General features: G+C 38.7%; 2 protein-coding genes across 2 annotated transcripts; both read right to left on the bottom strand.

Moving 5' to 3' along the window:
* Positions 1 to 3,793: 3,793 nt before the first annotated feature.
* Positions 3,794 to 16,412, bottom strand: LOC117421453 (protein-glutamine gamma-glutamyltransferase 2-like). The gene is made up of 13 exons (XM_034905677.2): positions 16,195 to 16,412; positions 12,377 to 12,556; positions 9,841 to 10,068; positions 9,291 to 9,409; positions 8,864 to 8,992; positions 8,502 to 8,676; positions 8,246 to 8,381; positions 7,562 to 7,665; positions 6,997 to 7,236; positions 6,353 to 6,628; positions 5,925 to 6,085; positions 5,452 to 5,588; positions 3,794 to 5,337 (listed from the first exon to the last, which is right to left on the bottom strand). Exons 1-13 carry the CDS (start codon positions 16,304 to 16,306, stop codon positions 5,190 to 5,192), a joined length of 2,145 nt encoding a protein of 714 aa, XP_034761568.2. The 5' UTR covers positions 16,307 to 16,412; the 3' UTR covers positions 3,794 to 5,189.
* Positions 16,413 to 17,620: 1,208 nt separating this feature from the next.
* On the bottom strand, positions 17,621 to 27,006 carry LOC117964528 (protein-glutamine gamma-glutamyltransferase 2-like). The gene is made up of 11 exons (XM_058992159.1): positions 26,906 to 27,006; positions 25,549 to 25,728; positions 22,266 to 22,493; positions 21,826 to 21,830; positions 21,449 to 21,577; positions 21,129 to 21,261; positions 20,755 to 20,994; positions 20,077 to 20,349; positions 19,708 to 19,868; positions 19,141 to 19,277; positions 17,621 to 19,024 (listed from the first exon to the last, which is right to left on the bottom strand). Exons 1-11 carry the CDS (start codon positions 26,910 to 26,912, stop codon positions 18,877 to 18,879), a joined length of 1,641 nt encoding a protein of 546 aa, XP_058848142.1. The 5' UTR covers positions 26,913 to 27,006; the 3' UTR covers positions 17,621 to 18,876.
* Positions 27,007 to 27,755: the final 749 nt, after the last annotated feature.

The raw sequence follows: 27,755 nt of genomic DNA on the forward strand, positions 1-27,755 counted from the left end.
TGCTTAAAAATTAAAGTAAAGATCCGCCAGGTAAAATAATCCCTCTATTCATTAATTTAATATTTTAAAAAGTACACATTTTATTTCTATTTATTTAGAAAAAATGACTTGTGGTATAAAGAGAATATTGCATGATCATGCATGGTATACGTTCTTGCATAAACCGTATACTACGAATATCGTTCAGTGTCTTATATATGTACTGCATGTAACACTTGTCAGCTTGCTTGTGTTTTACTGGATACAGTGGATGTAGTTCTATACGGTATGGGCATCCCAGTTATGCTTTTGATCTTCATGATAACTCTTCCTATGGATACTGTCGTGCATAGTTCAGGAATATGAGAACAGAACCATTTGCGATTTTTTTATCTATCTTTTTAATTCTTCATTTAGAATTTCAAATGACATAAAATATATTGAAGCAACTTCTTGCCTTCCTGGATATTGCACAGCATCAACAGGCACACTCCATGAGAATGTGATCTTTGTTTCTATGTATACACTTGGCTTGTCATTCAGTCTGACAGTGACGCCCAGTAAAACCATTTGACTTTATCATGAATAAGTATAGCAAGCAAGCAGATTACAAATGTATAGACCAGGACCACTCAAACACAACCATCGTTCTCACTGCCATAAAGCTACTGATTACAGCAGCACCTATTTCATTTTAAATTTTATTGTATCTGTTTTCACGGAAATGGTTTCCTCATTCTGAAAGCAGTAATGCTCCAGCACTGGGCAGAACTAGACCCCAAATCGCACAGTCCTTATTTATGACTCCTCTTTACAAAGCATGTCAAACTACCAGGTTAAGTAACAAAACCAGAGCGTTCCACGTTGGCTAAACTTTTCTGATGAGTGATGGATGAAATCTGGCATTAGTTTTTTCCCTGGTTTATCTGCTAATGTGACAATATGGCACAAATTTTTCTTTGTCATTTAATATTGGATAAAATCCATGATCTGAGGTTTGTGATAGATGTACTGACTGGAACACTACAGAGCTGAAGAAATGCTCTTGACATTACATAATTATTAACATATTGCTTCAGCTGTATGTTAATAAGTGTTTGGAATTGGTACATTCCTTGACTTAACCAGATGAGCTAAACTCCATTCCACTTGCCTACCCACTAAACCGGGATATGCAATGTTACTGGCAGTGTGCATTAATCACTGGAAGATAATATTAGTGTTAGTTTTATTAAGTATTACTATGGAGTTAACTCATACTTTTTTCCAAGCAGTAGTTTTAATCCCCAAATGTTTGTTTCTCTCAGATCTCAAGTTCTACTTATGTTCTTTAAACGACTGTAAAGTTGCACAATATTTTGCTGTTTTCGTTTAGAAAAAATCAATACCAATAAATCAGGTTAACACATTTATTTTTTTAGCATTATGGCATAAGGGATAAAGAAGCTGTTTGGCACAATAATTGATTCACCACTTTGTGTAGCTTAGCCTACTTAAAATGACTCCAATTCAACTAATAATTCAAAATGGGATTGCCAAATGGCATTGATGTTCCACCTCCAATTTTCAATTTAACCACGTTAGTATTAACAAGTTTAATGCTGACTTTCAGAAAGGAAAACAACCAATTTGCTGTTGCTTATTGTTTAGGGTAGTCAGTAAATGGGTGTATAATTGCCAATGGTATGTGAGCTTCTTACTGGCCACAACACCACAGATGGCCTGTAGCAAATTGAACAGATGATTGTATTATTACTTGTACTGTGATACTTGAAATGTATTTGCTTACGATTGTAAGTCGCCCTGGATATGGGCATCTGTTAAGAAATTAATAATAATAATAATAATAATAATAATAATAATAATAATAATAATAAAAAAATGACACGACTGCCTCATAAAGGAATTTCCCAACAACCGCAACCTATATGAGTGTTTACCAGGAATGCTTTTGTGGTGGATACGACAGGGTGTGCTTTTATAATGCCAGTCATCATTGCATTGTTAGTGTGGATTGGAAGTCTAATAGCATAAATGTATTCTAAACACCTTCTATTGTATTGGGGATGGAGTACTTTTCCTGTGACCTTGATTAGAATTGTATCAGTAACGGTACCACTTTTAAATTCTGCTAATGGTTCGATCCACAAGGTTGTGTGTGAAATCCAAGGTTCTTGGATCCATTGCTATGATGCAACTGAGAGTTTTTTTAAACAGTACAACTCTTGTTGCAACCAATCTGTATTCCCTCTGTGCAAGCATTCCAGCCATACTGTGTCAAGATAAAGTGTTGATTTAAGTGTGGAACATTATTTGTGAAAGCTCAGACTTGTCAAAGTGAATGCATTCATCAGTATTACTGTAAAACTGTTGACCAGAGTTGTTTTGATTCTAACGAAAGATCATTCTAGTCCTGTCATGCAAGTACAGTCAAGAATTTAAATAACATAGTGTTCCTTCGAAGGGAAAAGGTGATCCTCTTGCCACCTTTTATTAGGAACTGGATAAGGTTTCCAATAAATAAATATTAAACAAAAAAAACCAGATATGCACAATGACCAACTAACATCTAGGCGTTAAGCTGTGGGTTGCCCATTGCAGGAAAGTTGCAAAAGAAATACCACCGGTTAGCTGTTAACATTCCACATTATTACCCTTACTAACATTTTGGTGCTCGAAAATTTAGTGTGCATAAAAAGTGAGGCACCATGGCACTTGTACAGCCTGGCACTGTGCTGAAGCGTGCCACGGGAGCTCTCCCTGTAGCTTTTCAAGCACACCTCATGTACACACATGATCTGGCATTGCCAGCTGGTCCAGCTCCAAATGATCAAAGCCTATGCTGAGTTGTCAAACATCCTCATTCTAGATTCTTCCCCAGAGAATTCCAAAAATGGAAAACCTAGATACAAACGTTGCCTGTGTCCTGCCAAGTTATCTTACTGAGTCTCCGGAGTTTATTTTGTAAATTCCAGCAGGTTACCTGATTTTTTATGAAAAATGATCTGGGTCACTGAGCTTGAGAGAATGCAGCTGGATTAAGTGGCTATGGGTTACTCTTCAAAATGCGTGTGCATTAACTGCATGTAGTTCCTACTGTACATGCTCTTGACACACATGCGGGTGGGATTAAAGGGTTTCCTATCAAACACTTTTGTTGTAAGTACATTAATTGAATAATGATACAACACTTTTAAATACATTGTAATTATTGTACCTGTGTGTTTAAATGTATCCAGTAGTTGTGGTATAAAGATAAGCTATGCAGAAAGTTCATTATTACCCCCAACCCTAGAGTTGATTTATTATGAAGAATTTGTAAATCTAAAAAAGCAAAAATATTATTTAACAAGATTGAATATCTCTGATGGAAGCTTTAGCCAACAACTGCTTGTTTTTATCTCCAAACTCTTAGCTTCATTTTGTGCTGCAGCTTTCAAATATGAAACATACTGTGCAGTGTGTGGCGCTGTGTCACTAAAATGAACTTTAGTATAGGGTAACATGATCGCTCAGCAATGATTGTTGTGTAATTAAGGAGGGACTGTCCATATTCTGGTGTTACTCATTTACTGTAAAATCCATCATTTTTATATCGTGCATCCGTGTTTTAATTCATCGTTTTGATTGTGACTATTGTAATCAAGAAAATGAAAAACCAAATCTCCACCAGCCAATTAGGCTACCCTCTCCCATTATCTACCCTCTCCCATTAGCTACCCTCTTAGATGATCTACCCTCTCACATTAGCTACCCTCTCCCATTAGCTACCCACTTACAGTGTTTTCGGTCAATGATGAAAAGACAAACAAGCTTCTGAAGTGCAGATGTTTATTTGTATTTGATATATTTTAAGGCTGTAATATAATGCAATATATATATGAATATAAAAATATATGCAGAGTCAGACATTTTAGCCCATTTACCTTTTTTTTCTGGAACACCTCAATAAAATGCATGCTAAGGAATTAATATTACAGTTTTGGATCAATGATTTAATAACACTTGTGATGGACAAGATTGCGTTTGTGTTGTAATGATTCTCAGACCAGGGCTTTGACAGACAGATTACCTTTTCAATTTTATACAGTATACAAGTGTTTTATTACTTGGTTACTTGATCGATTTCTTATAGTATAAACATTTAAGACACACTGAATCAGTACAGATTGAAATGTACCAGCAAAGGTTTCTTCATGATTGACCTAAGTAAACATGAAAATAAACTTTTGGTTTTTATACTCTAAAGATTACAACAAAAACAGAACTATGTATCTTTCAAAGGCACTTCATTATCTAACACAGAGCTAAAAGTCATCATTCTGGATTTGGTATGCTTCCATTTGAAATTCATTCATTCTTTCTTTCACATTTTGTTGTTTCTTGTAGTTCATTCACAATAGAGAGCTACAGCGGGGGATATAAAATATACAAACGTATCCTTATTGGCATAAATTCTTAAGGCGAGTGCTAGAGCACTCCTGTCAGAAAGAGTCTAAAGAAGACTCTTCACATGAAGCTAAAAAAAAAAATTGTCTAAACAAAACTAAAAAACTTGCAACTGAAACCACAAGCACTGAAACTGAAATGCAAATCACATTTTGAGCATGCTTACTCCTTAGAAAAACACTTCACTGAGAAAAACAGAACATGCATTTAAGATTACATTTTTTAAAAAAGCAGATTTAATATTAGTGAAATTTGTAAAATGTAATAAATGTACACAATATTCACTTAACATATTTTGAAAATAACCACCAAAATTGACACACTAATTATTATTAATTGCATGAAACATTTCTGGCACAATAATAATAATGACATAAAACACACACCCAGAATCAAACACAAGGTATAATGGTGATATTGATTCCAGATGAGTTATCAGCACTTTAGATATGGGTTGGGCAACACACACACACACACTGTTGAAACAGTTTTAGAGCTTGCTGAGATTCACAGTGTGAGCATTGTTACTGTTACATGATAGCCTGGCTGCAATTTTACATACATAGGCCGGTGGGGTATTGGTTGATCAAATCAACACTTTAGTTTCTTAACATTTTCTACCCTGGTTGTAAATATCACAAATTTGCTTCAGAACAAAACATACAAATGCCACCCTTCTTGTTTCTGAAAGGTTAGGGAGTCTTGTGATTTGGTTCACAGTTTAGCGCCCCCTCTCTTCTTCATGTCTTGCAGCTGACAGCCTATTTGCCGATGATGATGTTCTTGTAACCCTTGACATCACGCAGCTTGTTGCTGTTGAAATCCACAACCAGCTTCCTGAGCCCTGACTGCTTTGGGGTGAAGTACACCTTCACCTTGGCCTCCTGGCCAGGGCTGACCGATGCAATGCTAAAAAGAGAGAAAAATAAAAATATTACCTGATCTACTTTGGCAAGCCAAATGGTCATTTAGAGATCTCACTGCATGGCACAGTCCTGCATTTCTGTATTGGAGGTAACTTACGGTTCTTGGATTGCCTTTCCATCAGTGAGGTTGGCCCCCTCCACACAGAACAAACAGCCTTGCAGCGGCTCAGACAGGGGGTTCTTCAATGTGATCTCGGCAGCCAGCTTGCGGTTCTGTTTCGGTTCACCCAGTATCTGAAAAGAAACAAACAAACTACAGTTTCCTACCTTGAAGGACCAGCAAAGTAGACATTTTAATAACATAGCGAATGAGAAGGACCTTATTCAGTGTCATGAGACTTGAAGACAGGCCACATCATGAGAGTGATACGATCATTGCACTGATACTGCACTCATTAATATCACCAAGCAGTCTATTTTAATAAACCTCCAAACCTCTGTGAAATTTGTTGGAAATGAACAACATTCTTTAAAACAGTAAGGTTTTGTGAATAGTGATGTTTATCCAGGAATCTCAAAATGTTCATACTTCAAGTTGAATCTGGGTGTGGGTATTAACAATGCATCTACCTTAATTTTAATCTCGGGGTTCTCCAGATAAATGTCCCTCACTGCCAACGTAGCATCCTTGGTTTCATAGTCGATGAGAAGAGCTACCAGCTTGATGAGGTTGTCCTCTGTTATGGCTTCACAGTACTTGCTGTAATTTAGTCTTAGGGAGATCTGCTTCTCTGAAATCAAAGAAAATCAGTTCATTTTCACAGGCAAGATCTTTACAGCATGTACAACAAACATGAGATGTTGTTTGGTACCAATCTATCCCACTCGTATAGTAAAACAAAAGGTTCAAACCTTTAAATAAAAATGTATATGTAATCAAAAATACAAAAAGTTAGTGGGGGAGCTGGAGGTTTCAAAATAGTCTCTCATTTCTTTTTTGCTGAAGTCTGGGAAGTCTCAGTATGACATTGGGGAGAGTGTATTGCAGTGGACCTCACCTTCGTTAGGTGGGATCTGCATATTGAGCAGGTCCTTCATGCCACACTCTTCCCCCACAGTGCTGTTGTAGCGGGCAGCACGGGCACAGAACATCAGGCGGCACAGCTTGGGCTTGGGCGTGTTGTTGGTGACAACTGCGTAGACATCGAAGTCACACCCATTCCTCATGCCCTCTGTCACCTTGATCTTGAGGTGCAGGCCTGGTGCGGGCTTTGGTTTCAGCAGCATGTTCTGGTGGTTGGCTTTCTCAAACACATGCCTCTCCTCCTCAGAGCCTGGTGTAGAGTGAAATGTATAGGTAATCGTATGAAAGAAAATGTGTTGGTTATGCTAAACCAGTTTGCTGGAGCTGACACTGGCATAAGTAGAGTTGTCCACTTTGCCTTCGGATTGGAATGATAGATTGATAAGGCATGTGCAGGAATGAATGAGGAAGTAGAAGACATGGTAAACAATCAGCCACAGTAACCCTGTAAAAGAGAGTAGTTTGTGGTTGGTTGCACCTGAATGGAGTCACAGCTGAATAACTAATTATTATAATTAAGAGAACGACAACTGTGTAAATATAAAATTAATATGAAACCATTCTAAAGTGCTTAGCATTAGCACTTTTGAGGATGCATTTGGAGGAACTGCCCCTTACCTTCAGGGTACTTGTATAAATGTGTGATGTCCTCTCTGCCGTCTTTGCCCACGCTCTTGGTGCTGATGCTCTGGCCTACCCGATTAAAGAAACTCAACTTCTCCTGGCTGCCGTCTTTGCGCTGCATCCAGCACACCACGTCTGCATTGACCTCTGCAAACACAAAGGGGGCGTCGTACTTGAAGGTCAGCTCTCCTTCCTTTATTGCTTTTACTGAGATAGGCCCACAGCAGAAAACTCCTAAAGAGAGGGAGAGAGAACAGGATTTGCGGCTGATAGACTGTATTGAAAGTAACCGCTATACAATCTAAAATGAAGACTGTATCAAAGACTTTTACATAAAATGTGGCATACTTTTTTTTTACAAATACGTTGCAGACAAACTGATCAGGAAATTACCCGGGAGCATAGTTAGGACTGCAGCATTAATTCTTAAACCAGCTATTCAGAAAACTCTGTAAGCCTTGTAATTCGAACGATAAAATCGGTCTTGCCGTCTTTTTTTCTGGGACGTTCAAGGAAACTGAACCTGTCCTGATTGGATCAAGTGGAGCTAAAACATTACCTTCACTTCTCTCCTGGGGGGTCGGGTCACTCGCCTGCCATCCATCAAACCCTGGTTTGAGGTCTGGGCGGGTCATCCAGGACTCTACCCAGCAGTGGAAGTTCCTGCAGGGGGTGGTAAACAACGTTCACTGTATTGTAGGGTCTCCTATACTAAAAAGTGGGGGCGGGTACACTAGTGGCTTCGATGGTTCAGTAGGGGACCTAAAAAACATGTGGTGGATAAACTTGATAACCCACAAACATATCAGTTAACAAAAAGTGTATTTGGTTGCTAATATGAAACATGTATAGGCTAAAAATAAATTAAAATATGGGTCTTCAAGTTCTTCCAGGACAGCCCTCCTGGATCTTTCCTGCTTCTATATCAGTGTAGACTATGTCTGTGGCTATGTATACAATTAATTGCGACCTGTGTTGAACTTTAACGTAAATATTTTGATAGTGCGTTCCACATGCAATGTAAGCACTGAGTGAGAAGGATGAGCATTCAGAAGGAATTACATCGACAGTAATTAGCAAGTTGGAAGCTACATGAAATAGAAAGCGGCTAAACATTCAGCAAAACGTTTTATAAATACAGAACTGTGTGCTTCATTCCCAAAGCTCTTTACATCATTATTTCTTGAAGGAAAACAAAAGCAGTCTTCAATTTTTAATGTAGTAAAACTTTAGGGTTTCTTACCATATAGAATCTCGAGTTTTTTTGATTATGGTCCCGTTTTCATCATAGTAGCGCTCAATGATCAAGTTGCTGTTGCTGTCGTGGGCAGACAGGAAGTTTGTGACAACACGACTGGGGATCCCCAGAGCTCGCAGAACTGTGAGAATCAGATTGGAAAATGGCATTTAAAAATATCACCGTCGGTTAGAAATGGTCATCTTATCACGGTTCTGCTTCAAGAATCTGATGCAGAGCACCGGTAATGAAAACATTGTACCTGTACAACCGACTGCAGCGAACACCCAGCACTGGCCGTACTTGACTGGCTGGCAGGCCAACCCAGACCAGTTCCGGAGAATCTCCACACTGCCATTCCAGCTCATCGGGCTCACCCCGTCAGAGCAGTCACCCCAGTTGCCAGCCAGCACCCCCTTATCATCATTGCAGTTTATCTGGAAACGAGAAATCACACCTGCATTCCACTGGCTTCCATCTCCCAAGATCCAGTAGAAAGTGGCACTGATAGAAACACCTGCCACTTGTACCACGCTGTTTTGGGTTTGTTTTACTGTCTTATTGTGATGGTCCCAGATCGTTGATATGTTACTCACCATCACGTGTGTTCAATGTGTTACTCACCATTGCGCTCACCACCCTGCTCACATAGATCGGGTCGTTTCTTTTGGAGCAGTCCTGGTCTGCGTTACTTAAGTATTTAGGGTTCATGTCCAACAGCTGCAGGCAAGCATCCAGGATGCCGGGTTCAAACTAGACGAGGAGGAAACAGAAATACACATCCCAGTGAACGAAAGTCACAGAAAGACCTACATTCACCCTAAAGATGTGTTCTTGGCACGGTCATATTTGAAAACGAGACTGGTTTTTTTAAACCCATGTATTGATTTCTGAGGTCAGAAAGCGAAATAAATTAGTTAGGAAAGGCATCTCTTCCTTTGGGTGATATTTTTAATTAGGTTTATTATGACTTGAAAAGAAGCGTCACCAGAATGATCAATAACAAAGCAAGTTGGTGGTGTGCCTACACCCTGTACTCGAACCCTGATACCTGTCCGAAGTTCCAGGCACAGTGTGTAATGTGTTTTTCAGTTCCGCGGAAGATCAGTCCATCCTGAGTCAACACATACTCTTTGAGCTCTTCCTCGTCCTCCATGTACACGGAATCACCTGTAGATAAAAACAGCAGAAAGCAAGGTAGTAGACAACATGTGACGTTTCTGTTGAAAGCTTTGTGCTTGTATTGTGTGTGCCGTATTGATTAATGTACAGTAATGCTCTTCTGGCTGGCCTGCTGAAATCGGCCCTATTGAAACTTCAGCTCTTTAACAATACACTGCCCACATATCCAGTCCACCAAATTTCCACTGGCTTCCAGTATAATTCTGAGGTGTCTGTGTTAAGTTATCGGAACATTCTTGGCTCACTCCACAGTAGTCTTCAGTAGCTGATGTCGCTCCACTCTATAAATGCTCTGCGGTCTGTTAATTCACCTTTGCCAGCAGCATAAGCTGGTGGCAAACCTGCTTTCACATTGAATGAACTAGACGTACTGTCTAATTTAAAGGCTGCACCTCTACCAAACTAGAAAAGAATGTTACCTGGACACCAGGGGTTAAAGAGCAGGATGAAGTCTCCGAGCCGGGTGCTGCCGCCCTGCGTCATTGTCAGCGAGTAGCGGCCAATCCTGGCGTCGGGCGGAGAGCAGATGGACAGGGACACGGTGTTGCCTGAGTGGCAGGACACCGCCGCACTCCACTGGTTCAGATCGACCGCGCCCGAGAGGGAGAACTCTGCCTTGGTGCCGGCTGACTCGCACGGGCAGGGGCCTGCAGAGTAGAGGCAGAAAAAAAGAATGAATCACTGTTTCTAATAATATTCCAGTAAAAGTAAGAGAACCCGTGAAAATATCTAATCTGTTTGTAATAGTGGTTTTGCACATGCATTTCCTAAATGTTTCCTCCAGGATCTGGAGACTTGCTGTACAAAATCGAATTATGTAAAATCCATGCTCAAAGCATCTACAATACCGATATTCCAGCACTGACATTGGGTGATCAGATCTAAGGAAAATCTATCAAGACCCGCCACCTACACAATAATACTTTTTTCCAGTCTCTTTCTAATGTTGGATACAGTGCTGTGTATTGAGGCTGGCAGCATTGGTTATTTATGTTGGCAGTCTAGACTAGCCAGACTGCTTCAGAAAATGTCGTAATTTTAACAGAGAACCGACACGTCAGTCAAGTGAATTTGAGAGTTACTGGCTGAATTTGAACATTGCAGTACTGGAAAGAAACACAGGAAATGATGTGACTGTTTTGATGAGATCTTATAATATTTAATGTCAAAAAACAGTTAAACAAAGATGACATTAACTATTACTAGTTGAACAAATGCATTCCAGGGCTATAGTAATAACCATTTAAGGCTAATCAGTAAGTCTACAACTTTCTCAGATGAGCAGCAATGTCATGTTACATTTGTGATCGCTTACAGTATACTGCCTTGTTTATCTGCAAGTGGAGCCGGCATACACTTCACTTTCTATGAAGTCACCAAGCTTTCTGACCGGAGAAACGTTGGTAACCATTTCACCATTGTGTTCCATTCTCATGGCATGGTACTTGTTACTGCTTCATGGCTTCTCTAGTGCCCCGTTCACAAATCACTTTTTTTGTTTTATGGCATGAACAGCCGACAAATGTGAAGAACACCTAAATGTATTAAAGAAGCCAACATATGCAGGTCTGGAAATAAGACTCCAGTTGCATAGCAGTTTCACCCATTCCAGGTTTTACTACGAGCTTGATAAGCCACAGCCACTTCCTGATGTGTTTCCTGAACAGTAACTTATGAGTTAAAGCTTTTTGATCAGAATAAAAAGCACCTGGACCCAGTCCAGCTTTTGTTATTGATGTTATGATAAACTGATGGGCTATTTTCTCACTGGGTCTTGAAGTTCACAGTTCATGCCTTTCCGGTGGAAGCTCTCAAAGCATGTATGTGTTTATACTTATTTTCCACTGGAGTATCAGTGGGGATGCCAATAATTATATATATATATATATATATATATATATATATATATATATATATATATATATATATATATATATATATATATATATATATATATATATATATATATATATATAAATAATATAATATTCTTTTTTTAAAGAGCCTTTTTTAAAATTAATTGTTTAGTTCATTCCAATCTTCATATTCTAGGTTTTAAGAAGGTGGAGATATGTTTACAGTTAAAATTCTGCTACAACATGTGTGCACTTGTTACTGCTTCATGGCTTCTCTAGTGCCCCGTTCACAAATCACTTTTTTTTGTTTTATGGCATTAACAGTCGACAAATGTCAAGAATACCTAAATGTATTAAAGAAGCCATCATATACAGGGATGGAAATAACAGGTTGCATAGCAGTTTCACCCATTCCAGGTTTTACTACGAGCTTGATAAGCCACGGTCACAGCCACTTCCTGATGTGTTTCCTGAACAGTAACTTATGAGTTAAAGCTTTTTGATCAAATTGTTTTTTTTTTTTTTTCTAAGACAAAATCAGGAGGGCAAGCAGTGTTCCACTGTGTTCACCTTATTCTTTGAAGCTCTCCAGAATAAAAAGCACTTGGACCCAGTCCAGCTTTTGTTATTGATGTTATGATAAACTGAAGGGCTATTTTCTCACTGGGTCTTGAAGTTCACAGTTCAAGCCTTTCCGGTGGAAGCTCTCAAAGCATGTATGTGTTTATACTTATTTTCCACTGAGACTGGAATATCAGTCGGGATGCATATTGTTTCCTGAGTGCAAACATTCTGCCTATATATATATATATATATATATATATATATATATATATATATATATATATATATATATATATATATATATATACGTAGGGCAGCTGGCTCTTTGAGCTATATATATATATATATATATATATATATATATATATATATATATATATATAAATAAATAAATAAATAAATTTAAAAAAAAAAAAAAAAAATTATATAAAGTGTTTTTAAAGTTTTTAGTTCATTCTGACCTTCATATTCTAGGTTTTAAGATCCTAAAAGGTCTCCTTTTAATTTGAGCTTCCGCAGTATTGTGAAAGGTTACCTGTCTCGGCGACAAAGCTGAAGGTGGTCACGCCAGGCTGGAATTGCCCAGAGCGGAGATGCAGGGTGATGGTGAAAGGCTGGCCCCTCCTCACAATCAGCCGATCTCTGCCGTTCAGGTACGTTCGGTGACCAAAGTTGTTTATCTCGCATTCCAACTCGCACCTCTCAATGTCCAGAGCTGTGAACCAGAGAAGAAAATAGAGCGTCGGTTATGGGCATCTGTATCGGGCATTGTCCAGGATTTACCAATAATATCTATCTCATCTAAAACACCTTGAGGTGCTTGTCATGAAATCAGCCACAGGAATGTGCAAGGGGATTAATAAACAGCTGTTCAGCATTACTGTGCTGCTGTTGGGGAAGAAAACATTCCTAAGTGATTGTGAGGAAGCTAATCATCAGGAGGTGCTGTGTGCCCCACAGAAAGTGCATCATTAAACAGGCACAGAAGTGGTTTATATTCAGAAATAAAATAGTGACCGTGTCCACTCTGCACAATATTTACACTATTTTGAATCCTGTCTCCTGAAGCTTTGCATAAACGTGCTAGTGAAAAGCAGGCATTCTAAAGCTGTAAAGTCTGGAAAACTCTTGCTTAATAGAAGGGCTTTTATATGTTAGTCAAACAGTTTCCAAGCCCCATGCTCCTGCCAGTGCTGGCAACGAGTGCTAGGTATATAAACAGAATGTTTGTTATTTAAAGACTATATGCAAAGACTTGAATGGTTCAACAGAACCTGTTTGAAATGATGTGCAACCCTTTGATACACAATTGCATTTCAGTGTTGAGCATGTCAAAATAGTGTTATGTTAATGAACCAAAAGAAACTGTGCATTTGGAGCTGTGGTAGTAGCAGTAGTCGTAGTCATCGTCTCAGTAATTGTTTGAGAGTGTAACCAAAAATAGAAAAGATACTCTCTTTGAGTCTCTGGTGTGGCGATGATCAATCACCCTGTCAGCACCACAGGTAGCGTGATGGATGAAGACTTTCGCCAAAGTGCACAGCAGACCATGATAACATCACACTGTTGTCTAAATAGGATTGGCGCCTCTGGCATTGCAGTAGTTGATGGAAAATGAACAAATAAATACAAATGCAGGTGAATGCTCTAGGCTAACTAATATACCATAGTGGCCTAATGTCAAGGTACCTCATTTTTGGAACAAGGTAGTTCTCATTTATTTGAATTGCTAAATTTGAGCTTGCACTCCAACTTTGAAAAGCTGTTGTTTCCATTTGTCCTCCCAAAAGTCTGTAAATCCAATGCAGAACAAAGGATCCCGATGATACAGGATCAACAACACGGCTAAGTAGCCTTTTCTATCAATATCCAGCCAGCACCTTTTTGTTTTTTTTGTTATCAGAAAGTCAGTCCATTTACACTATGTTGTACTCGGACTGTATACAGCACACTTTCATTAAATAAAATCATTGTAAAACAGTCGGGACGGGGGGACGGGGGGGGACGGGGGACGGGGGGGGTGATAGTGAAGTTATTCCTTGTTGTGCCACTAGAACACTGCAGTTTGTAAAGCTGTAAATACTGTATCTGTGAAGCTCAAAGAAGCTTGAAAGAGAAAAAATACCCTAAACTTTACTTTGGGTTTTTGAAATTCTCAGCTTTTTTTTTTTTTTAGTTCTGCTGTTATAACATCTTTCAGTTCAAGGACATAAATTATGAAGGCTCACATTTCACACTGCCTGATAAGGTTGGGCTTTAAGGTCGAATTTTAGCAAGAAAATGAAGGCTCAGGGGAGATCTACTGTGGTGCTGGAAAGAGCAGAGGAATCTGTATTGATTGAATGCTTTAATCCTGGGGCTGGGAATGCAACTCCCCTGGGGTTCATTAGGTTTGTAATCTGCTAGCCCTTGGAAAGTTACTGATTGGAGTTGCAGCTGACGTTTTTAGGGTACCTAATCAGTGGGGTTTAATTGTAGGTAATAGAAGCTGCAGGCACTGTGGCGGCTGGGCTTGCAGCACTGCAACGCAAAGCAGATTGCACAGGGACCGATTAACCCTTATATACGTTTATCATAGTGAAAACACACAGTAATAAAGCACAGTGAAAGCATAATAAAGTATAGGTAAGCTTTGTAAAGAATAACGAGGCATGGTATTAATAAACATGGCAAACCAGGGTAAAAGTTGGGAGAGAAATGCTAAACAACAATTTAAATTCAAAACGCTGCAGCTTGCATTTAAAATTGATAACTTTTTTTTTTTTTTTTTTTTTTTTTTTTTTGGCAGGGCTAGTTTTAAGTAAATATTAAGATAACACCAAACCCAGCTGCAGGCAGCTCACATTCAACTGTTTACACTTTAGCAAAGAATTATACACAGTGACAAAGTTTATAATCTACAGATGCACAGTACATAGTATTTCTTGCTAACTGGCAATAAATAATCTAGATTGTATACATTTGTCTGTATTGGAAGTTACCGAAAAAAATCTTAAAATCGATTTGTTTTGTTTTACTTTTACAATTCAGTTCTGTTGCCTCTGTATCGAGTCTGTATGATTTTCCTTTAGCGGTCTCACTCTCAAAGCATTTTTAAATTAAATTCAGCGTAGAGTGATCTATACTATACTATACTGTTCGAGACACTTGCCTAGCAACCCATTTTAGATAGTTGTAGTTTGCCTTTCAATAACATATTAACACATTACCCCCAGTTTTTAAAGATGTGGCGGCTGTCATTACAGACAGCTTTCCTTATTATTTTAAATGTCACTTCTGTGAGCTAAACTATTTTTCGAGAATTGCTTTGCAGTAATTTTAGCGAGTATTTGTCTTACAGTATATGCGTTTCCAGACCAAACTGTAAACTGCATAATAGTGCAGAATTAATACATTAATTTTCCATGTAGAGTTTTACATTGCATTGAAAAAAGAAACGTTTCCTAATTAGAAATAACTGACATACAAACAAAAGTGAAGTTTACATATTTTGAAACACTTTTCTATAATACCAAACATGCTTGTTGCACAATTAAAGATTATAATAATAATAATAATAATAATAATAAATTATTATTATTATTATTATTATTATTATTATTATTATTATTATTATTGGTTAGAAAATGAGTAAATGAAACGGTGACTAAAATAGTTGAGTACCCCATTTAGTCAAATTAACTTATGAACTTAGTTTTTTTTCGTGTCTTCTGGTATATGCTATATTGGTGGCATCAGTGTTAGTGTGTATTCCTCTCCACAATGAATCCCTGCTTCTCTCATAGCAACGCACAGTCCTAGGCTGCATTATAAATGCTTCCATCTTCATAATTAACATGTATACAAAATACCCGTTTTTAGACCCCAGGGAATTCGGAAACAACACGCTTCCCACAACCCTTTGGCTCTTCAAACATTCTTCAGATATTGCTTATTTTCAATTTCAAATCGTTGCCTTAAAAGGTATTTTTAACGCGCAAATAATCATATCCACAACGAAACGATCACGTTTTCTTGTTTTTAATACACTCAAAACAAAATAAATCTTTTAACCACGCGTTTGAATTATATTCTTTAGTTCATTGCAAAAGCTGTATTAACTACATATCCGAGCTGAAAAAAAGTCTTCAAATAAACAGTGCCAGCATTATTACGATGCAAGCTGTCCCTCCTAAATAAACGTGGATCCAAAGATCGCTATTTATATAACTTAGTTAAATATTTTCCAACAGCTGCAAACAGATTATTACTGTGTAACATGCACAAAATTTGTATAACCTTAAAATTAGTCTATTCCCATTTAAAACTGATTTGATACGTTTTCAGAAATAAGCAAGTCTTTAGTTTACTCACCTGCCATTGTCGTTATCCGAGGGTGATTTAACTGTTTGTTCTGAACTACAGTAGGCTGCTGCTTCTGTACCTTGCAGGACAGTGTGGTTGCTGTGCTGTTGGTTCCATTCATTTATAGCTTGAGTCAAACACGTCACAGTGCTGCCAGATGTATACAGCCCATTGAAATCCGAGAAATGCATTAACCAACTTCTTCCAAGAACACCTGTCCAGCTCTCCCACTTCCGTCCCACAGCCCACTCGTGTTTCCTAGAAAATGACTTTTAAAAAAAAATATGTTGTTTATTCGCCTACTTTTACAGTTATCCAAAATAGTAACAGTGACCTCTAGTGAATAGACTTGACAATTGTCACTTCTCGGTAATATTTAGGATTTGTGAATTACAGTAGCTTATCCTATGGACTGTATCGATGAATAAAACTGACTTGGCTTTAGGCTTTTTTTTTTTTTTTTTGCCAAATTGGGGAAGCAAAAAAAAAAATAGTAGTCAGGTTTGAAAGTTAACTCTCGGCTACTGCCCGCAACTTGTATATTATCTGCATTAGGAGTATTGTTCTCATAACAAAAATACAATGCAACACAAACTAGCATGTGGTTCCATTATAGCAGCGACTTGATTCATTTTAGAATGCGAGATATTTCATAATTCTGTGTTTTGGCAGATTTTGTGGGAGGTGTAGGAATAAGTACATCCTTTAATTTAATTGTTCAGGGACTACCAGCGGTGTTACTCTGGAACCCGGATTTTTGCACAATGAAATCACACACTCTCTGAATTAAGAATTTGACTAAATATAACTGATTTCAAGGCATTCTTGAAAGGCATCTGGCATACATGGCCAGTGTGTTGCAATACATCTGGGAATAAACGAAAAACATATTTTGATTTAATTTTTCGAGAAATAAATTAAAGCCTTTGTTTTTCCTAGGAATGTTAATTTCTTTTTAATATCCTTAATGTTTAAACTTTAGGATTTAAGCACTGTTTAAAAACGTTATCCCTGTAAGGAATCTTTGTAACCAATCAGGAAAACGCTAAATTGTTCGATAGGCCTATATTTAAATAAATACAAACACATAAGAACAGACGAAGTAACGGATTGTAATAATGACCAATTAATTTACATAAAATGCATTTAACTTTGTTTGAATACACACCTATGAAGGCGTCTAGCGGCAACGTGTCTGCCATTTAAAAAAAAAAAATTAAAATGAAGAAATAAATCAAGTTGTACTTATTATATATAGCAGTTTGGAGTAGTGGTTAGGGTTCTGGACTTGACCGGAGGGTCGTGGGTTCAATCCCAGGCGGAGGACACTATATAATATATATATAAAATTAGTGACTTTACTGATGGGCGCATGAATTGGAACACCTCAATAAAATGCATGCAAGGAATTAATATTATTACAGTTTTGGGTCAACGATTAACAACACTTGTGACGAACAAGATTGAGTTTGTGTTGTAATGATTCTGACCAGGGCTTTGACAGTCACAGTAACAGACTACCTTTTCATTTTTATACAGTATACAAGTGTTTTATTGCTTGGTTACTTGATCGATTTCTTATAGCATAAACATTTAAGACAGGCTGAATCAGTACAGATTGAAATGTACCAGCAAAAGTTTCTTCATGATTGACCTAAGTAGACATGAAAATAAACTTTAGGTTTTTATACTCTAAAGATTACAGCAAAAACAGAACTATATCTTTCAAAGGTACTTCATTATCTAACATTTAAAAAAGTTAAAAGTTCATAAAAATCAAAGGTCATCATTCTGGATTTGTTATGCTTCCATTTGAAATTCTTTCTTTCTTTCTTTCTTATTTTGTTGTTTCTTGTAGTTCGTTCACAATAGAGATCTACAGCGGGGGATATAAAATATACAAACGTATCCTTATTGGCATAAATTCTTAAGGCGAGTGCTAGAGCACTCCTGTCACAGAGTCTAAAGAAGACTCTTCACATGAAGCTAAAAAAAAAAAAGTTGTGTAAACAAAACAAAACAAAAAAAAAATTGCAGCTGAAACTGAAATGCAAATCACATTTTGAGCATGTTTACTTCTTAGAACAACAATTAACTGAGAAAAACAGAACATGCATTTAAGATTACATTTTTAAAAAGTAGATTTAATACTAGTGAAATTTGTAAAATGTAATAAATGTACACAATATTCACTAACATATTTTGAAAATTAACCACCAAAATTGACAATGTTTAAGTACTATTAATTGCATGAAACATTTCTGGCACAAGAATAATAATGAAATAAAACACACACCCAGAATCGAAAACACAAGGTATAATGGTGATATTAATTCCAGATGAGTTATCAGCACTAGATATGGGTTGGGCAACACACACACACACACACACACACACACACACACACACTGTTGAAACAGTTTTAGAGCTTGCTGAGATTCACAGTGTGAGCATTGTTACTGTTACATGATAGCCTGGCTGCAATTTTACATACATAACCCGGTGGGGTATTGGTTGATCAAATCAACACTAGTTTCTTAACATTTTCTACCCTGGTTGTAAATATCACAAATTTGCTTCAGAACAAAACATACAAATGCCACCCTTCTTGTTTCTGAAAGGTTAGGGAGTCTTGTGATTTGGTTCAGAGTTTAGCGCCCCCTCTCTTCTTCATGTCTTGCAGCTGACAGCCTATTTGCCGATGATGATGTTCCTGTAACCCTTGACATCACGCAGCTTGTTGCTGTTGAAATCCACAACCAGCTTCCTGAGCCCTGATTGCTTTGGGGTGAAGTACACCTTCACCTTGGCCTCCTGGCCAGGGCTGACCGATGCAATGCTAAAAAGAGAGAAAAATAAAAATATTACCTGATCTACTTTGGCAAGCCAAATGGTCATTTAGAGATATCTCACTGCATGGCACAGTCCTGCATTTCTGTATTGGAGGTAACTTACGGTTCTTGGATTGCCTTTCCATCAGTGAGGTTTCCCCCCTCCACACAGAACAAACAGCCATGCAGTGGTTCAGACAGGGGGTTCTTCAATGTGATCTCGGCAGCCAGCTTGCGGTTTTGTTTTGGTTCACCCAGTATCTGAAAAGAAACAAACAAACTACAGTTTCCTACCTTGAAGGACCAGCAAAGTAGACATTTTAATAACATAGCAAATGAGAAGGACCTTATTCAGTGTCATGAGACTTGAAGACAGGCCACATCATGAGAGTGATACGATCATTGCACTGATACTGCACTCATTAATATCATCAAGCAGTCTTGGGCTTGCTAATAGCTTCATACTGATGACTTTTTTCCAATGTAAAAAAGGTCACATTGATTATTTTCTAAGAACATTAGAGTAAATGGGTTTTAATGAAGTTGTTCTAAATGTTTTCTTGTATTACCTGCTGTTTTTAAATAATTTTAATAAACCTCCAAACCTCTATGAAATTTGAAAATATCCAAGAATCTCAAAATGTTCATACTTCAAGTTGAATCTGGGTATGGGTATTTACAACACATCTACCTTGATTTTAATCTCGGGGTTCTCCAGATAAATGTCCCTCACTGCCAACACAGAATCTATGGTTTCATTGTTGATGAGAAGAGCTACCAGCTTTATGAGGTTGTCCTCTTTTATGGCTTCACAGTACTTGCTGTAATTTAGTCTTAGGGGGATCTGCTTCCCTGAAATCAAAGAAAATCAGTTCATTTTCACAGGCAAGATCTTTACAGAACGTACAACAAACATGAGATGTTGTTTATGTATATGTAATCTAAAATACAAAAAGTTAGTGGGGGAGCTGGAGGTTTCAAAATAGTCTAATTTCTTCTTTGCTGAAGTCTGGGAAGTCTCAGTATGACATTGGGGAGAGTGTATTGCAGTGGACCTCACCTTCGTTAGGTGGGATCTGCATACCTAGGTCCTTCATGCCACACTCTTCCCCCACGGTGCTGTTGTAGCGGGTAGCACGGGCACAGAACGTCAGGTGGCACTCCTTGGGCTTGGGCGTGTTGTTGGTGACAACTGCGTAGACATTAAAGTCACACCCTTTCTTCATGCCCTCTGTCACCTTGATCTTGATGCCTAGGCCTGGTGCGGGCTTTGGTTTCAGCAGCATGTTCTGGTGGTTGGCTTTCTCAAACACATGCCTCTCCTCCTCAGAGCCTGGTGTAGAGTGAAATGTATAGGTAATCGTATGAAAGAAAATGTGTTGGTAATGCTAAACCAGTTTGCTGGAGCTGACACTGGCATAAGTAGAGTTGTCCACTTTGCCTTCGGATTGGAATGATAGAATGATAAGGCATGTGCAGGAATGAATGAGGAAGTAGAAGACATGGTAAACAATCAGCCACAGTAACCCTGTAAAAGAGAGTAGTTTCTGGTTGGTTGCACCTGAATGGAGTCACAGCTGAATAACTAAATTGTATTATAATTATAAGATGACGACAACTGTGTAAATATAACATTAATATTAAACCATTATAAAGTGCTTAGCATTAGCATTTTTGAGGATGAATTTGGAGGAAATTTCGCGACGATATTGCCCTATTAGTTTGTGCTGCCCCTTACCCTCAGGGTACTTGTATAAATGTGTGATGTCCTCTCTGGTGTCTTTGCCCACACTCTTGGTGCTGATGTGCTGGCCCACCTCATCACAGTAACTCATCTTCTTCTGGCTGCCGTCTTTGTGCTTCACCCAGTACACCACGTCTGCATTGACCTCTGCAAACACAAAGGGGGCGTCATACTTGAAGGTCAGCTCTCCTTCCTTTATTGCTTTTACTGAGATGGTCCCACAGCAGAAAACTCCTAGAGAGAGAGAACAGGATTTGCAGCGGCTGATAGACTGTATTGAAAGTAACAGTGTACCGCTATACAATGTAAAATGAAGACTGCAATAGACTTTTTGTGTGCTGCTTATATAAAATGTGACATTGGCATACTGGCTGGCTGGCAGGCCAACCCACACCAGTTCCGGAGAATCTCCACACTGCCATTCCAGCTCATCGGGCTCACCCCGTCAGAGCAGTCACCCCAGTTGCCAGCCAGCACCCCCTTATCATCATTGCAGTTTATCTGGAAACGAGAAATCACACCTGCATTCCACTGGCTTCCATCTCCCAAGATCCAGTAGAATGTGGCACTGATAGAAACACCTGCCACTTGTACCACGCTGCTTTGGGTTTGTTTTACTGTCTTATTGTGATGGTCCCAGATCATTGATATGTTATTCACCATCACGTGTGTTCAATGTGTTACTCACCATCGCGCTCACCACCCTGCTCACATAGATCGGGTCGTTTCTTTTGGAGCAGTCCTGGTCTGAGTTACTTAAGTATTTAGGGTTCATGTCCAACAGCTGCAGGCAAGCATCCAGGATGCCAGGTTCAAACTAGACGAGGAGGAAACAGAAACGCAGATCCCAGTGAACGTAAGTCACAGAAAGACCTACATTCACCCTAAAGATGTGTTCTTGGCACGGTCATATTTGAAAAAGAGACTAGTTGCATGATTTTTAAAAAATATTTTTCATAAATTAATGGCCACCTTGTGAGTAATAAAAACTTTAGTAATACATTTTATGTTTCAGTAGGCAAGTCAAACACATTCCAGTGCACCAACTAGTATATTTGGCCTAACCACACCTGTTTAATCCCATGTATTGATTTCTGAGGTCAGAAAGCGAAATAAATTAGTGAGGAAAGGCAGATCTTCCTGAGTCAACACATACTCTTTGAGCTCTGCCTCGTCCTCCATGTACATGTGTGCCGTATTGATTAATGTACAGTAATGCTCTTCTGGCTGGCCTGCTGAAATCGGCCCTATTGAAACTTCAGCTCTTTAACTATACACTGCCCACATATCCAGTCCACCAAATTTCCACTGGCTTCCAGTATAATTCTGAGGTGTCGGTGTTAAGTTATCAGAACATTCTTGGCTCACTCCACAGTAGTCTTCAGTAGCTGATGACGCTCCACTCTATAAATGCTCTGCGGTCTGTTAATTCACCTTTGCCAGCAGCATAAGCTGGTGGTAAACCTGCTTTCACATTGAATGAACTAACGAGAAAAGAATGTTACCTGGACACCAGGGGTTAAAGAGCAGGATGAAGTCTCCGAGCCGGGTGCTGCCGCCCTGCGTCATTGTCAGCGAGTAGCGGCCAATCCTGGCGTCGGGCGGAGAGCAGATGGACAGGGACACGGTGTTGCCCGAGTGGCAGGACACCGCCGCACTCCACTGGTTCAGATCGACCGCACCCGAGAGGGAGAACTCTGCCTTGGTGCCGGCTGACTCGCACAGGCTGGGGCCTGCAGAGTAGAGGCAGAAAAAAAAGAATGAATTACTGTTTCTAATAATATTCCAGTAAAAGTAAGAGAACCCGTGAAAATATCTAATCTATTTGTAATAGTGGTTTTGCACATGCATTTCCTAAATGTTTCCTCCAGGGTCTGGAGACTTGCTGTACAAAATCAAATTATGTAAAATCCATGCTCAAAGCATCTACAATACCGATATTCCAGCACAGACACTGGGTGATCAGATCTAAGGAAAATCTATCAAGACCCGCCACCTACACAATAATACTTTTCCAGTCTTTTTCTAATGTTGGACACAGTGCTGTATATTGAGGCTGGCAGCATTGGTTATTTATGTTAGCAGTCTAGACTAGCCAGGCTGCTTCAGAAAATGTCGTTTTAATTAACAGAGAACCAACAAGTCAGTCAAGTGAATTTGAGAGTTACTGGCTGAATTTGAACATTGTAGTACTGGGAAAGAAACACAGGAAATGATGTGACTGTTTTATAGGGTGGGATAGAAAAATGTAGCAGAGAACTGTTAAATCATAACCTTCATGAGTAGTTCTTTTTATTTATTTCTTAGCAGATGCCCTTATCCAGGGCGACTTACAATTGTTACAAGATATCACATTATTTATTTTTTTTACATACAATTACATTATTTTTACATACAATTACCCATTTATACAGTTGGGTTTTACTGGAGCAATCTAGGAAAAGTACCTTGCTCAAAGGTACAGCAACAGTGTCCCCCACCTGGGATTGAACCCACGACCCTCTGGTCAAGAGTCCAGAGCCCTAACCACTACTCCACACTGCTGCCCTAAATAGTTAAACAAAGATGACATTAACTATTACTAGCTGAACAACTGCATTCCAGGGCTATAGTGATTTAAGGCTAATCAGTGAGTTTACAACTTTCTCAGATGAGCAGCAATGTCATGTTACATTTGTGATCGCTTACAGTATACTGCCTTGTTTATCTGCAAGTGGAGCCGGCATACACTTCACTTTCTATGAAGTCACCAAGCTTTCTGACCGGAGAAACGTTGGTAACCATTTCACCATTGTGTTCCATTCTCATGGCATGGTACTTGTTACTGCTTCATGGCTTCTCTAGTGCCCCGTTCACAAATCACTTTTTTTGTTTTATGGCATGAACAGCCGACAAATGTGAAGAACACCTAAATGTATTAAAGAAGCCAACATATGCAGGTCTGGAAATAAGACTCCTGTTGCATAGCAGTTTCACCCATTCCAGGTTTTACTACGAGCTTGATAAGCCACGGTCACAGCCACTTCCTGATGTGTTTCCTGAACAGTAACTTATGAGTTAAAGCTTTTTGATCAGAATAAAAAGCACTTGGACCCAGTCCAGCTTTTGTTATTGATGTTATGATAAACTGATGGGCTATTTTCTCACTGGGTCTTGAAGTTCACAGTTCACGCCTTTCCGGTGGAAGCTCTCAAAGCATGTATGTGTTTATACTTATTTTCCACTGGAGTATCAGTGGGGATGCCAATAATATATATATATATATATATATATATATATATAGTGAACAATCTGTTCTGTATTTTAGTGTGGTAGCCAACTGGCAGCATGAGAGGTGACACCGAGGCACTTGGTAGGGTTGAAGAATAGGCATTTTTATTATTTTCTTAAACAAAAGTTCAAAGTCTCAACAGAACGTTTATGAAAATAAACAAAACAAAAGAAACCCTGCCCACTGATCTCACTTCTTCAACCCTCTCTACTGCTTGCACGAGCTGTCCTCATTGCAAGGAAAAACATGTTGCTTTAGCATAGAGACCAGTCCAAGTTCCATCCCGACGCTGCTGGTAACAGTAAACCTGGTCTCGGAACAAAAGTCTTGCCAGGTAAGTGTCAATGGTTCACTTTCTTTATAATCCACAAGGGCTGTTGGGAAATGTAGTTTGTAATCCTTTTCCAGGGAACAGGTAAGTCTTCCAAGTAATCGGACCCTTGGTCGCCCTCTGCTGGTGAACACTGACATTGACAGCCTGCTGCTTGGCCGGATCCTGACGAACTAAAACAAACAAATAAAACACAACTACCACCGTCCGTGTGGTTTGTTTCCTTCCTGGGATTAAGCAACCAGCCTCACTCAAATAAAACACAGTCCATGAAAAGAATGTAGTTGCTTAAAAGAACACGTAGACTAACAGTCCACAAAGCACAGGCTTTTATTAACTCAGCGCGTGCACACTATAGCGCTGGTATAAAACTTTGCCTGTTTAAACTTATTCAGTTTGGCAACAATTAATACAGCTGTAGAAAACGGGTTGAACGCTGCATACAGCAGGCACATAAGCAGGTGAGTAACAGTCCATTTCATATGGTGACTTTCTTTTAAAACAGGTACACACAGAACGCTGTCTTTCTTTTCAAAGAAACCAAGCACAAATGGATCCCGCAAGTCTGCGGTCTCGGTTACTCACTGGAGAGATCTGTTTGGCGAGTGCACCAGCTTCACTTCATTCCAGGCTGCAGACGCGTTGCAGCTTCCTCCGGCCAGACCAAAATATAAGCCCTACTCGCTTTTTATTTTGCAGTCACTCCACACAGGTACCTTCGGTTCTGGAATAAAGTAATCCTTTCTGGTCACCAACACTGTCGCCTTTTTTTGAATCTCTGTTCCCGTACTTCTGCACAACGAAGCACGCTGCTCTTGTCTCTGTTCCACACCACTTAGAACAGTTGCTGTACAGTCTGTACCCAGCTAATGAAACGAACCGACAACACCACTCGGTCTTTCAAAACTGCTGCTATACAACAAGTACCTTTCACAATTACCTCCCTCTTTCTAATTGCTGACCTGCCTTTTAAACCCCCTGGATTAAAGAGCCTTTTTTAAAATTAATTGTTTAGTTCATTCCAATCTTCATATTCTAGGTTTTAAGAAGGTGGAGATATGTTTACAGTTAAAATGCTGCTACAACATGTGTGCTGCATTTAAAAATGCTACATAAAACTGAAAAGCTTATTTTTTAAAAAAGGTCTCCTTTTAATTTGAGCTTCCGCAGTATTGTGAAAGGTTACCTGTCTCGGCGACAAAGCTGAAGGTGGTCATGCCAGGCTGGAATTGCCCAGAGCGGAGATGCAGGGTGATGGTGAAAGGCTGGCCCCTCCTCACAATCAGCCGATCTCTGCCGTTCAGGTACGTTCGGTGACCGAAGTTGTTTATCTCGCATTCCAACTCGCACCTCTCAATGTCCAGAGCTGTGAACCAGAGAAGAAAATAGAGCGTCGGTTATGGGCATCTGTATCGGGCATCATAGGGAGTCATTCTAGACAGTCTAACTTGGCCAGGATTTACCAATAATATCTATCTCCTCTAAAACACCTTGAGGTGCCTGTCATGAAATCAGCCACAGGAATGTGCAAGGGGATTAATGAACAGCTGCTCAGCATTACTGTGCTGCTGTTGGGGAAGAAAACAAGTTATTGATTGGAGTTGCAGCTGACGTTTTTAGGGTACCTAATCAGTGGGGTTTAATTGTAGGTAATAGAAGCTGCAGGCACTGTGGCGGCTGGGCTTGCAGCACTGCAACGCAAAGCAGATTGCACAGGGACCGATTAACCCTTATATGCGTTTATCATAGTGAAAGCATAATAAAGTATAGGTAAGCTTTGTAAAGAATAACGAGGCATGGTATTAATAAACATGGCAAACCGGGGTAAAAGTTGGGAGAGATGCTAAACAACAATTTAAATTCAAAACGCTGCATCTTACATTTAAAATTGCATTTACATTAGACAGCTTTCCTTATTATTTTAAATGTCACTTTTCTGTGAGCTAAACTATTTTTCGAGAATTGCTTTGCAGTAATTTTAGCAAGTATTTGTCTTACAGTATATGCGTTTCCAGACCAAATTGTAAACTGCATAATAGTTTACATTGTATTGAAAAAAGAAACGTTTCCTAATTAGAAATCTGACATACAAACAAAAGTGAAGTTTACATATTTTGAAACACTTTTCTATAATACCAAACATGCTTGTTGTACAATTAAAGATTATTATTATTATTATTATTATTATTATTATTATTATATTTATTTATTTATTTATTTATTTAGAAAATGAGTAAATATAACGGTGACTAAAATAGTTGAGTACCCCATTTAACCAAATGAACTTAGTATCTTTTAGTATCGTCTGGTATATGGTGTATTGGTGGCATCAGTGTTAGTGTGTATTCCTCTCCACAATGAATCCCTGCTTCTCTCATATCCAAAGATCGTTTTTTATAACTTAGTTAAATATTTTAACAGCTGCAAACATATTATTACTGTGTAACATGCACAAACTTTGTATAACATAAAAAAATAGTGTATTACCATTTAAAAATGATTTGATACGTTTTCAGAAATAAGCAAGTCTTTAGTTTACTCACCTGCCATTGTTGTTATCCGAGGGTGATTTAACTGTTTGTTCTGAACTACAGTAGGCTACTGCTTCTGTACCTTGCAGGACAGTGTGGTTGCTGTGCTGTTGGTTCCATTCATTTATAGTTTCAAACACGTCACAGTGCTGCCAGATGTATGCAGCCCATTGAAATCCGAGAAATGCATTAACCAACTTCTTCCAAGAACACCTGTCCATCTCTCCCACTTCCGTCCCACAGCCCACTCGTGTTTCCTAGAAAATTACTTTTTTTTTTTTTAAAAAATGTTGTTTATTCGCCTACTTTTACAGTTATCCAAAATAGTAACAGTGGCCTCTAGTGAATAGACTTGACAATTGTCACTTCTCAGTAATATTTAGGATTTGTGAATTACAGTAGCTTATTCTATGGACTGTATCGATGAATAAAACTGACTTTGCTTTAGGTGTGTTTTTTTTTTGTTTTGTGTTTTTTTCTTTTTTTTTTTTTTTTTTTTTTTGCTAAATGGGGAAAGCAAAAAGGAAAGAAATGTAGTCAGGTTTGAAAGTTAACTCTCGGCTACTGCCCGCAACTTGTATATTATCTGCATTAGGAGTATTGCTCTCATAACAAAAATGCAATGCAACACAAACTAGCATGTGGTTCCATTATAGCAGCGACTTGATTCATTTTAGAATGCGAGATATTTCATAATTCTGTTTTGGCAGATTTTGTGGGAGGTGATGTTTGCACAATGAAATCACACACTCTCTGAATTAAGAATTTGACTAAAATATAACTGATTTCAAGGCATTCTTGAATGGCATCTGGCATACTTGGCCAATGTGTTGCAATACATCTGGGAAGAAACGTAAAACAT

Source organism: Acipenser ruthenus, chromosome 18, assembly GCF_902713425.1.
Source record: "Acipenser ruthenus chromosome 18, fAciRut3.2 maternal haplotype, whole genome shotgun sequence".
Taxonomy (NCBI): domain Eukaryota; kingdom Metazoa; phylum Chordata; class Actinopteri; order Acipenseriformes; family Acipenseridae; genus Acipenser; species Acipenser ruthenus.